The following is a 17,095-nucleotide window of genomic DNA, read 5'->3' as shown; positions in this document are numbered from 1 at the left end:
CAATCTGACTGGTTTTACATTGTGGCTAGAATAGGGGATCTGATTTTGGCAGAGAGATGGGGGCTAATAGGAGTTTGTTTGAGCACAAATAAGCAGATTCGCTATTCTCAATTCACGCATTTACAAACTATAATTCAGCAATTCAATTCTAAAGTTGTGGTTGTGGGTGACTTCAATGCCATTCTTTGCCAAGCTGAAAAACAGGGTGATAATGATAAATCTCAATCTTCTATCACTAATTTTGGATTTCATTAATGATACTTCTCTCTTGGATTTAGGCATGTTGGGGAGGCCGTTTACATGGTCCAATAAACATAGAGGGGCCGATCTTATCCAAAAAAAGATTAGATCGAGTTCTTGCTAGTATTAATTGGATGAATTTTTATCCCTCTTCAATGACTTTTAGATAATCAGAATCGGATTTAGATCATGCGCCTCTTCTTATGGATTCCAAACCGAGTGTTGAAAGATCTAAAAGAATATTTAAATTCTATGCTAGAGGTTAGGAGGATTGTTTGTGATGTTTGGAGGAGAAAATAGAAGGACCAGCTATGCTTATTCTGGCACAGAAGATTAAACATAGCAATCAAGCAACCAAAACTCAAGAAAGGCAATTGTGCAACTTACTAATCACATAGAGGAAGTGAGATCAACTGGAATTTTTGGTGACAACGAACAAACCGAATTGGAGAGAAAACTTGAGGTAGCTTATCATGATGAAGAAATGTACTAGAAAGCCAAATCCAGTGTTAAGTGATTCAAAGGGAGGGGGGATCAAAACATAAAATTCTTTCATCAGAAGTTTAAAAACAAAATGAGGGGTAATAAAATTTGGAGGCTTGTGAGTCCTGAAGGCGAGGTAGCTACTTCGAATGAGAGCTATTCAGTAATAAGCCTTACTCATGTCTAACTTCACACCCATTTCAGTTTCACAACCTTGCGTTTTAGTCTTGAGGTGGTGCATATATTCGTGAGTTATGAGAATATTGTCTGAGATCATCATTTCCTTAATAAATGTACTCTGGTTAAGACTCACTAGTTTATTCATTATACCTTGAAATTTATGGACAAGAACTTTAGATATAATTTTGTAAATGACAGAAGATAAACTAATGGGTCTCACCAGAGTCATATTAGAGGCATCCGGAATCTTCGGAATCAAATATATGTGTGTGGTTGAAACTTTTCAGTATTCTTCCACCTGCATTGAAACTACGTACTGTCCGAAATACATCCCCACCAACCAAATCCCAAAAATGCTGAAAGAATTTTGCAGTCATGCCGTCATCTCCTGGAGCACTTTAAAGATATACACTAAAAGTAGCCCTCTTCACTTCTTCAAAAGAGACCAACCTTCGTAACCGACAGTTCATGAAAGTTGTAACCTTAGGTTCGAAGTCCGTAAAAAACAAATATGGATCAGTTTGGCAAGTTGAGGTGAAAATTCATCAGAGCCATTGGTTGATGTCAATGGTTGATGTTACACCACTTACAATATGTAATTCACAAAAAAAAGAGTTTTTTTTTCTTCCATTTATTCAATGCAACTTTGAAATTGATTACACATGATCCTCACTTCTGAGCATATATCATCAAAATCAATAATGTCCAAAAACCCAACCCCAAACAAATGCCCATAACTTCTTCCACTTTGGTGGCACACTCTGTAAGCTCATTCATCTTCTGGTATGTTTGTTTCAATGGCCTTTCTTCAGATACAACATCTGTCCCCACGTTTCTTGTTTTTTCTTCTACTTCGTCCAGCCAAACAAAATACTCACAACGATGTTCAGCACTCTGAAAATTTGAGACAACAATCGAAGGAGGGGTGAAGAAGGAAACAAAAAGATGAAAACCTAACGCCAGTAATAAGAAGAAATGCAATTTCGAAACCTACCTCCCACAGAGGACATCGCAGAAACAATCTGTCTGGATTCCACTCTGTACCAGAATTGAGTACCACAGCTTCAATTCCGTGCAAACACTTGTCATTGTTGTACTCAAACTTCTTCTTTTTCCTCAACAATGAAGATCCGCCACCAACATCGCTGCCACAATTTAGGGATAAAGAGCTCGATTTTTCCTTGAGTGAACCCATGTTCTTAGTTATTGATTAAGGTGTTAGGGTTTCAACACAAAGCATCTTCTTTCTGAAGATAAAAGAGAACGAAGGGTTTATTTTAATTAATCATTAAAATAAAATATTTTTTCTGAGTTGGCACTAAATGGCTAGCTTACTCAATTTGAACGTGCCAGCAAGGAATAAATAGAGCCACATGTCCACTCAAACTAACCACGCCACACGCTGATGGCCGGAATGGTGATTGTGTCTGCTGGAGTGTATAATCACTGTGCACGCGTGACTCATTAAATGATTTAAGTGTATTTGTGTCCAGCGTATCAACTTTCAGGTGTAATTTTGTCCCTTCTTCCCCCTAGAGAATGACTACATTTTTACATTTTGCAAGATAGGGACCAATTTGTCCTCAATCCCACGTGTTAGGTAACGTCTGAATCAATTGATTAACGTACTGTGTAGAACAATGTCGTTAGAATTTGATGGATCAAATAGACAGGGGGTCAATTTGACGGATGTCAATGGTGGTTGGAGACTCACAAAGCTATTAAAATTTGTTGGCGTCTTATTTGGAATTCTTTCGGGACCAATTTAAGTAAATATTTAACTTTTTATGTATTCGAGACACTAGAAATATAAAATTTTATTTTTCGATAATCATAAGACTTTTGTTTATATGGTATTCTAAACTATTAGTACTTTTCAACAGAATTACACCCTTAAAACTAGTGTATTTTTTCTTATGAATCAGTAGCATATAACATTGATAAGCAATTTTTGTGTTATTGCCAATGAGTTATAGCTCAAATGGCATAATCTCCCCATACTCAATTAAAAGGTTGTGGGTTCGAGTTTCTTATCTTTGGTAAAACAAAAATAAGTAATTTTTGTGTTATTAAACCCCCATGACATCAAACAAGTGTGGCAAGCATGTATCTCTCCTATTCTTTTTTTTCTCTGTTTCTTTTCACTAACTATCCGTTCCCAACATAAATGATTCTCCAAAACTTACGAATAAAACAGATGTCTTTCTCTCATCAATTAGGTCCCTTTATTTATTACTATATAAACATTTCTCAACTTGGCATCATCATTAAATCACCAAATTATCCACTTTCGGATTATTTAATTATCTCCCAATGTATTGATTGCATTTACCAAAATTAAACACTTTAAATTGAATACGAAAAGCGTCTGTCAAAGAAAAACAGAACTTTGAGAATTAATTCAGTTTATTCAATTTTATTTACCAAAGCTGCTAAAACTTGCAGTAATTTGTCTAAACAACAATCTCCATTTTCATTAATGGAGGAGATTCAACCGAAATCAATAATTATTGCAGGTGGATTTCCTTAGTCTAACTCAAGCATACAATTCATCAACGTTACACTCTCCAAGAAAAACCTTGAAACTCCGTGGTGAACCACAGCTGCCTTCAGCGATAAGTGCTCTGTCATTGGCAGCCATGTGAGCAATAATCTTGTAAATCATTTCAATCTGAACATCCAAGGTAAAATATATTAGTAAACAATTATTCTTAATAAATTGGTTAATAAACATCATTGAGAAAAGTAATGGTGTTGGGCAAGATATCTACATCTTCTGGCGCATGGCAACGATCGGCTACTTCATCAAGCGTTAATGGCTCAACAGGCTGTTTGCAGCTGAAAACAGTAATAGATAAAGAGAATTTAGGGATAGAACTAACTGAAAACAAGAACACAAGAACAATAATAACAAGAAGAAGGATGCTAATGCTAGCACATCATTGGACATTGTTGGAAAGATCCCAGGAAGGGCAGTGTTGTTTTGAGCCCATAATCATACCTTGCCTCATTTAACACGGCCAAAACCCGCTTCTGAAGAGCCAATACTTCGCCTGCTGCTTTCTTTCCGGCTTCCACACCTAAGTGAATATCATATTTCAGAAATTAGAAATTAGAATTTAGATTTTAGAATGAATAAATTAACGGAGTCCGAGTTGGATATCTACTGCAGTATGAATTGCTGACAAGGTTAAGAGGAATATTTATGAGATCAACAAAATCCTAAAACAAGCAAAATGACAGTTTACCAGGTTGATGATAAGCATTTATGTTGACAAGGGAGGCATATATCCCAACTGCACGCTCATATAGTGCGATAAGAGCGCCAACTGATTTTGGGGTCACTTCTTGTACGGTGACTGTGATTGACTCTCGCTCGTTTGCATAGAGAGCTGACCTTGTTCCCTGTAGAAACTTTAATCTTAGAACCGAGAAAAGAATGACCCAGAACAAATGATTTTATAATCAAACTAAGTTCTATAAGAAAATATGTTCGGTTGGCAGGTCAGACCTGTAGCATACCAAACAGGTAGTCACCACATGTGACACCAGGTTCAAGTTCCCAATCGTGACCCGGAGGTCTATCGCGGAGCACCTCAATGAATGTCACAAAGAAATTGTGTACACCCTCCCTCAGTTGTTGAATATACCTGTGAGAAGGTTGATGTTAACAAGATATTAATCAAATCCATGTACTACATAAAGCCAACACAAAAATTGAAAAGATTAGCATGAACACTCACGCATGCTGATCGGTACTTCCTTTATTTCCATAGACACTAATTCCCTGATTGACCTATGGAATCCAGAAATCGGAATTAGATCATTTCAATATTCATCATCCTAGGAAAACTTGGGTTCCTTTTTAGAAATAATCAATTAGGCAAGTTCCAGGTACAAGAAAAAACTATTCAAAATTATTGTGGAGGACTTTCGGGTACCTTCTAATTATTTTCACAGGAGGAAATGCAAAAAAAAATTGTTATTCAGATTTGCTGAACAAAAGAATGAGCAATTTACATACCCGATTTCCATCCAAGTCAAACTCCTTGCCTAGAGATTCCATGACTAGCTGCTGCAAGTATCTACTAAACAATAACAGGCTGTCCTTATACGGAAGGATGACCATATCCTATGGAGTATGAGGAAAAAGGGAATAATGAGCAATAGAGCAATAAAATGGAAGTAAATACCATGGATAAATTATATAAGTCTCACCTTGGATCCTACTCCATCTGTAGCCCAATACCAACATAGAGCCAGCAGCGCCGCAGGATTACTCCTTAACTGCACAAAGTTATATGTCAAAACAGAGACCCTTTTGATATTTTGCTTTGCGATTGAGGAGAAGCAAGTTCAAGCAGATAAGATGGTAAAGCAGCATTGAAACTTCAAAATGAAATGTTACTATACAACTATTGCCACTCTTTAATAATGTCACTATTAAGAATGTAAGGAATTTCTGAAAAATTGGTCTTAGGCATATAAAAGCAGCATGTCTGGATAATTATTTCCATTTATCACCATCTGTCATGTGTAATGTATTTGCAGCATGAAGCGCCAGCAGCCCAGCGATGGATGACAAGTTATTGAGTAATATTTATTGCATCTTGCATTATCATACATGAACTTCGTTCGACTCCATGAGCACAACTCTGAAAGTAAATTTAAAAGACGATTTTTTAAAACTGATACATACCACAGTAGTTCTAGTTGCCTCATCCATCAATGCTGCACCAGCAAGCATTTCTCTAATGTCAATGCCCTGAATCAGAAGCATTATAGGTGAATACAAAATATAAAAAACAAACTAATTAAATTTACAATTAACCCTCACGTACCTGAAGGGCCGCTGGAAGCAGGCCTACAGCAGACATCTCTGACGTTCTACCTCCCACCCAATCAAACATAGGAAATCTAGCTAACCAGCCCTCAATTCTGGCAGTGTTATCTAACAAAGAGTTTTCTTGTGTTATAGCAACACCCTGCAACAAAATATGCGTTAGCAAATGATCACAAATGTCCATGAATCGACAGTGGCAGCAAATGTGAGTGATGCAGGGACGAATAACATTTAGAAATTCACAACAGTTAAAAAAATGGAAAACACAAAAGCAATAAAATCAACATTCCAATAAATGTCATTTTAATATCATATATAAGCATACAAAGTGACAATTTATCTGAAAATATTAATTTAGAAGGTATTTTTAGCAATTCAAGTATTTCAATTACCAATACTCCATTTAAACTGAAAAAGGGGGGAAAGAAAAAGAACATAACTCAATTAGTTTAATTATTTCTGCACATGCTAAGCAAATCTATGAGAATTTGAAAAGGTAGCATTGAGCAAAACTGGATTTTGGTTGTCTTCAGACAGGTGAATGTAAATTAATCTAGACAAGTAGCTTGTTCACCCTAACAAATCTCATATTCAATATTATCTCCATCACACCACCTAAATTTCCATTTTGACACAAATTCTTTTGTAACAATGAGGAAATAAAAAGTTGAAACCTGAGATTAAACCTGTTTCGGAAAATCCAAGCCTGCTTCACGAAAGGCCTTCTGTACTTCTAGTAAACCATTTCGAGTCTCAGGGGTACCTCCACTCTGAAGATAGTGACATTTTCAACTTTCAAGTCAGAAATCCTTATACACCAATAACATCACAATCAATTTTTTAGAAGTATAATCTCCAAACAAACCTTTGAAATGACTATTACAAGTGTTGAAGCTAGCTCAGGACCAAGTTGTGCAATTTGATGATCAATTCCAGCGGGATCTGTGTTGTCCACAAACCTTATCTGTCAAAAGTCCAAAATCCATTACTAAATATCTCAGGTTGCTAACATACTTTGCATACAACAGCAACTTTCAATAACATGAACATATAAATGTAGGAGGCTGCGTTTGTTTTTGGAGACAGGACACAGAAACATGGACAGTGAATATTTAAAAAATGTTTGGAAGTAGAGACATAGACAATGGACACATGTCTCCAGAACAGTTTTCTTTATTTCTGTGTCCACTCTTTTATGAAGGACAATGATGAATACGGGATTTTGGAAGGTGGTCACGGATTTTTTTATGGAATTTTTTTCCCTTTTTGTCCATAGATATTTTTTGTTATTCCACTGTTACCCCTTCTTATTTTCCCTAATTTGAGCTTCTTACTCTCTTCTCCCTGCATTCTACTTCTTTCTCTATTTTTTCCCAGGTACTCTCTTCATTTCTTACTTAGCTTGATAATTCCTTCCTTCTTATTGTTCATTCTTTTCTCCATGGCATACTACATGTTTACTCAATAGAAGCTTAATTCACTCTTCTACTTACATTACTTTATTTATTCTTAATTTTGTTACTTCAATACCATTTTTATCCTGTTGATTCATAGACCAATTCTTCTTGTAATCCCCTATTATTCTTCGTACTCTCATTCTCTATTAAATTAGTTTATAGTTATGCAGAAAATTTGGAATCACATAACTATTTTACTCATTTCACATAATATTTTAGTCTTATACATGCATATCTAAACATAAAACAGGACATTACATAGCCTTATAGCACAGCATGAAATCTTAACAGCAAATTAAGAAACCAGCATTTAACTAGTGAATAAGCAGACACCGCAAAATAACTACTTGCTGTTGCAGTTTGATTTTAATAAAAGAAGGGCCAAACATAGTTAACGGAGATTATGGATTGCCAATATACCTTGAGCAAAGGATTATCAGGAGCCAATGCCTCCGCAACAAACTGTGGGCCAAGAGCTGAACCCCCAATTCCAACAGACAGTATCTGAGTAAACCGACCCTCCGGCGACGAGGGAGGCTTAATCTGCCAAACCACATTCCCATATACAAATCATTATAAGAAATCAGAGACAATTTAATAACGAAGTTCGTACTAAGTCCGATTAATAAGTGCGATTAACACATCCAGAGAGAGAGATGAAGTTACTAACCTTACCAGCGAGGACATCATCGGCGAAATTGCAAATAGCAACAAGAGTGTTATCAATCTGAGATTTCAAGAACGAGGTAGGTGCGCGGTTAGAATCCCTAAGCCAGTAATGACCAACCATGCGTCCCTCGTCGGGGTTCGCAATCGCACCTTTCTCGAGCTCCTCCATGGCCTTGAACGCAGCCTGGAACCGCGGCTCCATCTCCGCCACGTACTCGTCTGTAAACCCGACCCGACTCACGTCCAAGTACATTCCAACCTCCTTGTGTTGGTACAGCCACTCCACGTACCTCTTCCATAGCTCCCTCGGATCCTTCTCCAACGCTGTCTTCTTCTTGAACCCCTTCGCCGCCGGTACCGCGGCAGCCGCGCCGTCGTTGGTGACCGGAGACACCTCCCGAGCCACTGACACGAGGCTTAGGGCCCGATCCGAACCGAGTTTTGGTCGGCTCGGAAACGCGGCCAGCTCCGGTCCGTTCCGGAACGGGTTGGTCAACGCCGGAGAATGATTCCGATTTCGGAGCTTGAGAGCATAGGAAGATGAAGAAATGCCGGAGATGGAAGCCATTGAAGTATGATTCGTGATTTCACGAGGTATAGTTTTGTTTGGGCATTTGATATTTTTTTCCTGACGAAACACTAAGCAAGTGGTGACTACTTAAGTTATTTAATTAACTTTTTTTTGCAAATGGAGGCTTTTGTAATTTGCTTTTTTTTTTTTTTTTCTTAGTTCGGTTTGGTTTGGTTTGGTTTGTTACCTGTACTTGCTATGAGACGGTCGGAGGCAAGGTTGTTTTTGTCCTCTTGCTCAAAGTTACCAGCAGAAGCCAGATGAGACTACTCCAACATCAGAATATTAATAAAATAAAATATAAAATATATTAATAATGATTAAATCTTTCATCTTTTTACTTTATTAAACATTTTTTAAGAGCAATGTAAAATCACGAACTTTTTTATTTACTTTATATTTATATCCATGAAGCACCGACATTTTGTTGAGTTGCCGTGTTCGCGTGTCGAACACATTTTGGATACGACACTCATCGACACTTGTCCGATACGCGTATCTGCTGTGTCCAAATCGTGGCTTAATAAAAAATAAAAAATTCTTCACCGGACATGCTTGAATACACCTAAATACCATCACGTGTCCAATCTTATTCTTAACGTATATTTTTGAAATAAATTTAGATATAATATATATTATTATTTATTAAAATAAAAAATATTTTAAATACTTGATATAATTAAAATAAGATATTAAAAATAATTAAAAAATTAACTTATATTTTATTATCAATAAAATATCAAAATACTATTATGATTTATCTAAAAAATACTTTATATTCTATATGTATGTGTGTCCCCGTGTCTTATAAGATTTTAAAATTCCGCGTGTCGTCGTGTCCTGTGTCGTGTCGTGTCCCATGTCGTGTCAGAGTTTGTGCATCATAGATTTATATTAACATTAATTAATTTTTTTTCACTAAAAACATTGATATATTAATACATCTGTTATAAGGTTTCCTGAAACCGTTGATTTGAGTCTGAAGGTGAAGTCTAAATTCCTTACAACGTCCAATTTTTTTGATATCAAATGTTGCGTGTCCAAGTTTCTTGTGAGGAAGTGGGAAATAGTATCTGCAAAAGACTCTAATATCTTATCAAAAAAGTGTAAATAGTTTACATGTTTTGAGTAGATAAAGTTTTATCCCTTTTTACTAGTGTTTGACCTCTTTAAAGAAGTACATAAAGAATGTTACTTTTTTTTATAGGCCTTTTATCTTTTATATTGTGTCAGAATATAAATAATATCTCTATTAAATTAGTGTTGATTTATGGTATTCAAGTAAATCAACATAATTTTTTTAAATCTATATAAGATTTATATTTATATAATGTATGATTTTAGATAGATAAATAATTGTGTATCAATTGTGTCAGAAAAAAAGAAAAGAGAAAAAAAAAAAAAAAAGCCCTTTATATTAGATGGGGATAGATGATTGTGGTTGTTGGTGGCGGCGATATTCGGCGGGGTCAAGCGCTGATTGGTTGGTGGAATAGCCTGTATCTGTTGCCTCACCAAAATGGGTCCAGATATGTTGCAAAATTACGAGATTGCCACTTGACCTTGTCATTTTCCAAATTAGCGGCATCACATTCAGAGGTGGCGAGTTCACCGGGGAACAAGACAAGAGTGCAATAGATTTTATCTTGGGACCAAATTTGTTGGTGTTATTTATATGTTCTATAAATATAGTTTTTGAAAGCAAAGAAAATGTGAGTGTATTTGTTTGTGGTGTGTTGAACCCAGCTAAACTTGTGTCACATCGGGTATATATAATTGAGGGAGACAGCTAGTTTTCATTTCTTGCCCCTGTCAATCTATTTCTTTAAAAGTTAATTATAAAATTATTAGGAGATAAAATAATTGTTTTTACCAGAGACACCGTATGTACCCTTACTCAATTAAATTAAGAAAGGATAACGCTTTCATGTTATGGACAAATAAAACAAGTGTTACAAAGGAATATGTGAGGTTGCTACTTGCTAATGTTGGGGTGAGTGCATTGTGAGAGAGAAATACAAATAATGTTTTTTAAAAAATAAATTTATGTACTAAGAGAATAATAATATAACATGAATATGAAATATAAAAAACTGAAACAAAAGATTACTGTTTTTTTTTTTTGTATATGTATAATATTTTTAAATTTTTATGTACGAAGAGAATAATATAACATGATAATCAATTCAAACATGAATATGAAATATAAAATACTTAAATAAAAGCTTTGCTTTATATTAGATTAAATTATACCTTTTTGTTTGGTAGATGAATTAAATTTATTAATTGACAGCGCATCTTCGTATTTCATTATATTAAAAATTGAAAAATTATTGTTTTTGGTTCTTTAACTTTATATCAATTAATTAAATTTGGATTCTCTTAAATTTTTTCTCTTATATTTTTTTTATTCTACTTATAAAATAAATTATAAGAGATTATATTTTATCTTTTAAAATAAAATCTAAAATTTAAAGAATTTAAATCCCCATTAATTTGCCAAAATATTTAAAACAGTGTTTTGTCGTACATACACAAAGCTGGGCCAGCTCAATTAGGCCTAACATGACATAAGTCTGGGCCATTCTTTCTCAAATTTTATTTGGCAAAGTACCAACTTTACCCTAATACATTAACGACATTGACCACAAGAGGGAAAACGCTTAATATTGATGACGTTGGTAATAAACTAATAATAATAATAAAACCCTGATAGTGATGATATGCTACGTTAGTCTTACGTAATTTGCCAATTACATTTTAAATACTTAACGATAAAAATTAAAAAGCATTATCCTTGACTCGGTATATTTTAATTACGTTAGGACTTGGGAAATAAAAGCCTAAATATCGATAAAGCAAATTCAATACTCAAGTATATTTTAAAAGCAAAAGCTTAATGCGATTTATCATTCTAAAATCTATTCTGTTAATGATTTAGACTCAATTTGGATAAACAGCTTAATTAAACTACTTTTAAAAAAATAACTTAAACAATAAATGAATATATTAAAAATAATTTATAAATAAGTTATTTTGTGTTTAAATTTTTAATTCTAAAAATATTTATTTTATAAAAATGTGATAAAAAATAGTAGTATTATGAAAGAAGTCATTTCTTTTAACTTCTCTATAAACTCTTAAATAATTTCTTAGAAAGCTGCAATTTAATTTTGAAAATTACACCAGACATTAATAATACTATTTTTCATAAGTCAAAAGCTCAAAAAAATTACTTTTAAAGTTTCCAGCCCATTAATCATAGTACTAGACTCATTATACTCAACCCTAACCCGTTTAAAATGGATACACATTTGCTATAGAAAAAAACATTCACACATATTTCTAAGCAGGAATTATTTCTGAAACACAAAATGCAATACCTTAATTATAAGGTAGCTAAATTATAAGCATCATGAATTTGATATCACAAGCTCATCAAGCAGCTCAAAAACATACAACAGTTTTCTGTCTTTGCAAATTTGGTCAATCAAATGCCCCCAGGAATCAGATCCTGGCTGGAATCCCATCTCCACTAAGGCAAAGAGTGCCATAGCAGCATCATTAACCATCCCAGCCTTACAAAGTTGAACCAATAATTCATTTGAGGTAGCATAATGGGGTACAAACCCCCTACCAACCATTAGACCTAATAATTCCTTTGCCTTCTTCAACTCACCTCTTTGGGTTAAACAATTCAGCACAATCCTGTAACTACCTTTGTTCATATAGATGCCCTCGAGCGGAAGTCTCTCGAGCATATCCAAAGCCTCCTTGTATCTTTCTTCTCTGCACAGGCCTCCAAGTATTACGTTGAATGTAACAGTATCAGCCCGGCATGAATTTTCCTTCATTTCTTCAAGCAACTCTAGAGCCTCGTCGATTCGCTTGTTCCTACAACAGAAATTAATCAAGGCAGTGTAGCTAACTGCATCCGGTTTCAAGCCTGCGCTCTTCATCTCATCCAAAACCCCTTTTGCCTCTTGCAGTTTCCCTGCTTTACATAATCCATTCACCAGGGCTGAGTAATTATAAACGTTAGGATGGCATCCGTTGCTTCTCATGAATTCGATTATATTTCTAGCACGATCAGGTTTACCTCCACGGCAAAATCCGTTGATCAAAACATTATAAGTCAAGGGATCAGGTACGATCTGATCCTTTGAGACCATTTCCTCAAAAAGCTCAAAAGCTTCTTTGAGCCTTCCATTTTGGCATAGGCCATCCATTAGGGTTGAGTATGTAATTAAATTGGGATAGGATGACTTGGAGTTCTTCATTTCTTCTACAACTTCAAATGCAGAGTCAAGATCCCCATTTTTGCAGTGGTACTTCACTAAGATGTTAAATATGCAGACATTCGGCCTATGTGTAAGACTCCTCTTGGCATGCAAGAGCAATTGTCGTGCCAAATCAACCTGATTCGAATCAACCAGGAGATTGAGGCAAGTGCTAATGGCTTTGGGCGAGGGCTTTTCCCGAACGATTGGCTGAATGGAGAAAAATATCTGAAGCACTTTTTCATGTAAGGAGGATTTTGAAAGATGCTTCATGAGGTTAATGAATATACCCTCATGAAACTTGCAAGTTTCATAGGTCATTTGATGCAGAACCCGGTCAACAGCCTGGAACTTCTTTGACTGAGCAAGCTTTTCGAGTATTATTCCATATGTAGCACTGTTGTGATTAAAGCCCTTTTGTTCTGATACCATATTAAATATTTTCAAGGCATGTTGTGGGTCTTTTTCTCGTTTGATCAAGTTGATGGCGGATTCATGAGATATATATTTGTGTTTCTTCCGAGATTCGGGGGGAGTGCCACTGGTTTCAGGAGGAGGGTCTAGTTTAGATTCTAGAGGTTTTGCTAATTTAAGGGGAGATATCCATGGCAGTGAAGAAGATACAGATGATGATGATACTAATGGGACACGGCTGTGCCTGCTACCGAAAATTCCTGAGGTTCTCATGAAATATGACGATTATAGGCACATCCCTATCATCTCAAAGAACATCATTCATTGATGATTTATCTTCAATGAATTAAATAACAAATGAGAGTAGCATCTGCATACAAGGCAAGGATTTCAAACACAGCAGATAAAAAGGAAATGAGGAAAAATTAAAAGGGAACAAACTGCACGTTATTGCGAAGAGAGACACGTATAAGATCCAGGAAAAGACATGAGCTATGGTAAAACATTTTTAGATATCTTTACAAAGATGATGAATATGAAATGAAGCTACTGCAAAGTAAGAGAGAAAAAACAGGGAAAAGGTAAAAGTTTATTGAATCATTACCTGATTTTCAAGGGAACCAATCACTGTGGATTGTGAACCTTGAACTGTACTTCCATGTTCAAAGTGTTCATCACCCTTCAACTCCACATTTCCAGGATCATGAACTGCACAAGGAGCACACAATGAATGTGCAATTGACAAGGTTAACCCATTACAATTCCAAATTATTCACAACCCCAAAAAGAATAGATCGATATGGTTAGTTTTCAACGACAAATGACTTCTTAAGGTAAAATTTAAAAAAAAAAAAGGCATATTGCTGCTGTATCTATAAGATATAGAATGAACCAATTAAGTTTTGCAGAGGCTACAGGGACTTGCAATTTCAGACAATAAAGACATTTCAACATATCGAATTTGGCGCCTAGGTTTTGATCGCTTTCGCTGATTGGGAATGGGGAATTGTTGTACTCTACTAGCACCTATCTTGCACACTGCACATAAATATAACTACTGGTACTGGTTCTTCAACTTAAAATAATACAAAAATAAATAAATAAACAAAACAGTACCAAAATTTTTATTCATAAATTTCAAATAGGGATTCTCACATGTTAGATGAGAAAACACATGCACTTCAACCGAGAACAACCTTAAATTACTCATTAAATATGAACTGTCAGCATAATTTAAAGAATTGGAACACAAATTCCACCAATAAACAACAGGGAGCGAAGAAGCATTCAAGAAACCTCATATTGTAATACCCTAATCTCATGCTATCCAACATATTGCTAAAGAAAATCAACAATGAAAAGCACACTAACTCACTAACAAGTAAGATATACCTTGTTCAGATGGGAAGTAAACAAATGGCTGCCGCCCTGCTACACACTCGCACCGGCCGCCACTATGTGCTGTAGCCGATGGTAGAATGTTGGAGGGACCGGTGAGTGGTGCCGGTGTTGAGAAAAGCGAGAGTAAAAGGGAGGCCCGACCCTAGACCCGATGAAACCTCTACAACATCAGGCCAATCTAAAACTGGGTTTATAGAGGGCCTTAACAGGCCTAAACATAAAAAGAAAAAAACTATCATTACAATAATGAGCTGAGGAGTGGCTGGTGGTGGAGCAGTGCTAAGCGAAGAAGAAACTTACAGCAGAATCCACTGAAATGAAGACTTCAACACCAAGAGATTTCAAAATCTGCACCTTTTCATCTTTCCTGAAACCAGGTTATGCAAAACAATAAAGATTCAACACAGTAAATAGAAACAGCAATTAAATGCAGAACAATCATATCACAATATTCAATAATGCATTGAAAAAAAATTAGTACTACCTAGCAAAAACAATGAACTAAGTATCTAAAGTCATTCAAGTGATGCCAAGTTACCTTTAATCTATCTCTTCCACTTTTCAGTGTGGTTCCTTTGGCAGTAACAAGGGTCCAGTTTATAAGCACATCACCATTGCTGCAACAAAACCATCATATATGTCACAATCACATTGTTAATGTCATATAAATCTTACCAAAGTGTCTATAGAGTAAAGCTTAGTGATGACAAGGTATAACACAAACATCACATTATTTTGGACTGAAAATTCAGGTGATCATAAGAAAATACAAAAAAGAAACATCTCAACATTAAGGCATCAATGTAATCAATCATTAAGGCACCAATATAAAGGATAAGCTTTTAAGTCTTAAGGTTATTTAATAAGATTTGCATTGCATACAAAATCTTAACCCTGCTTTTGTTACAACTCACAAACAGGGACAAGCTTTGCTGGTTTTAAGCTAAATAAGTATATAGAAATTAGCCAGCGATCATATATATAGAAAAAAGTGTCAATAACTAGTTCATAAATGGACCTAGAAGTTACAAGAAAGTAAATTAATTAATAAATATCGTTACTCCTAATTATAACAATTAACAGGTTTCCTAATCACTCAATACAATACAGATTGAGGAACTTAAAACAGAGATGAAACAATCGTGACCTCAAATTAAAAGTGAAAACAAAAGTAGTAATAAGCAGTAAGCCACAACAATATCCCAGCTTGTTAGAAAATCCCTTCTTTTCTGTTTTAAGCAACACAACGAACTCAAACTCCATGAAAAAGGATTCTTGTTGAAAAAATCCCAGCTTCTTTCCAACCATTTTCAATCTCGCAACATTTGAGCAAATTAAACAAGATGCTGAGTGTGCGTATGATTTGAATAAAACATCAATCAGCATATGTGTGATTTAACAATAACATGAATTCACAACAGGCTCAGCATAAACTTGCAGTAAATTCCAAAAGTTTTTAACAAACAATTGTGGCCCATGAGTTGGAAATAAGCATCAAGAAAAAGGAATACAAATCAAACAATATGATCATATTAGCATAAATGTTTCATAAAAGAATCAGTATAACTAATCATCTAACCCAATAATCTAAATAGATTCACAGTCACAGTCACAGAACCTATTATCTAATATGTAAATCTAGTCATCAATTTATCTAATTAGCATCAACTTAACGTAAACAATTTATCTAAACCTAAATTAAAACTGAATAAACTAAGCATAAAAAACCAATAAATAATAACTGGAAAAAAAAAACTCGCCTACAGAAGCAGCAGAGTAAGCAACGGAGCAGAGATAGATGAATGAGACGATGCAATCGGAGGAAAAAAGCCCTACCGCGTCTCATAGCAAACCTTCATCCTCGCACCCAACCCCACCCTCCTGGAAACTGCTCGTGCGGCGTCGCGCTACCTTTTCTCCGCCCTCAAACCTCTCTGTCCAAAATCACCGCTCGATCAGCTCCTCATCAATGGTTTCGACGCACAACAGATATGGCAGCAGATCGACCTACAATCGCAGCCTCTTCTGTCCTCCCTCTAATCGCAGGCTCTTCAGATAAGAAGCTTGAAATGATAATGAAACACGAAGTGTGGGGTTCACAACCACCATCTTAAAAACAAATCATCTTTTTGGTGCTGCGGAACCTAAAGCAAACGAGAGAAAGAGAGAGAGACCTATGATAGATGCGGTGGGATTGCAATGGACCAGTGGTGATGGTGAGATTGAGCCATTGAGGGGTGGGTGAAGTTGATGGCTGCTGCTGCTGGTGTGAAATTTGGGATTGGATTAGGTTAAGAATGGTAATTTGAAAATGTTAGATAATTTTTTATAGTTTAGATTATTTTATTTATAAAATTTTATTTCTTATAAGTATAAAGTAAATTTTATTTTTTTATGGATCAATTTATTAATATTAATAGTTTATTGAATAATTTTTTTATTTAAATTTAAAATATATAATGTTTATCGATTTAAATAAACGTGTAAGTATTTATCAAAATATATTTTGAGTCACATCTTAGATGCAGTGGGAAAAAACTACAATACTAACGTATTT

At 35.2% G+C, this 17,095-nt stretch overlaps 2 protein-coding genes across 6 annotated transcripts; both read right to left on the bottom strand.

Annotated features, from left to right (window-relative positions):
- Positions 1-3,291: 3,291 nt before the first annotated feature.
- On the bottom strand, positions 3,292-8,643 carry LOC112764422 (glucose-6-phosphate isomerase 1, chloroplastic). Its single transcript, XM_025810006.3, has 14 exons — positions 7,874-8,643; positions 7,624-7,746; positions 6,612-6,710; positions 6,433-6,516; positions 5,745-5,888; positions 5,603-5,668; positions 5,122-5,190; positions 4,928-5,035; positions 4,647-4,699; positions 4,415-4,553; positions 4,152-4,308; positions 3,905-3,983; positions 3,675-3,741; positions 3,292-3,574 (listed from the first exon to the last, which is right to left on the bottom strand). The coding sequence occupies exons 1-14, from the start codon at positions 8,438-8,440 to the stop codon at positions 3,440-3,442; spliced, it is 1,890 nt and encodes a 629-aa protein (XP_025665791.1). The 5' UTR covers positions 8,441-8,643; the 3' UTR covers positions 3,292-3,439.
- Positions 8,644-11,802: 3,159 nt separating this feature from the next.
- LOC112764443 (uncharacterized) lies at positions 11,803-16,858 on the bottom strand. 5 transcript variants are annotated; one of them, XM_025810038.3, is made up of 6 exons: positions 16,299-16,858; positions 15,077-15,155; positions 14,839-14,905; positions 14,530-14,749; positions 13,742-13,845; positions 11,803-13,507 (listed from the first exon to the last, which is right to left on the bottom strand). In XM_025810038.3, the coding sequence occupies exon 6, from the start codon at positions 13,408-13,410 to the stop codon at positions 11,857-11,859; it is 1,554 nt and encodes a 517-aa protein (XP_025665823.1). In that variant the 5' UTR covers positions 13,411-13,507; positions 13,742-13,845; positions 14,530-14,749; positions 14,839-14,905; positions 15,077-15,155; positions 16,299-16,858; the 3' UTR covers positions 11,803-11,856. The 5 variants fall into 5 exon arrangements, with proteins under 5 accessions (XP_025665823.1, XP_025665822.1, XP_072079732.1 ...); XM_025810037.3 differs by having other exon boundaries at positions 16,375-16,854; XM_072223631.1 differs by having other exon boundaries at positions 14,530-14,680; positions 14,781-14,905; positions 16,299-16,840.
- Positions 16,859-17,095: the final 237 nt, after the last annotated feature.

This window comes from Arachis hypogaea, chromosome 17 (assembly GCF_003086295.3).
Source record: "Arachis hypogaea cultivar Tifrunner chromosome 17, arahy.Tifrunner.gnm2.J5K5, whole genome shotgun sequence".
Classification (NCBI taxonomy): Eukaryota; Viridiplantae; Streptophyta; class Magnoliopsida; order Fabales; family Fabaceae; genus Arachis; species Arachis hypogaea.
This window is presented reverse-complemented; position numbering and strand designations above follow the sequence as displayed.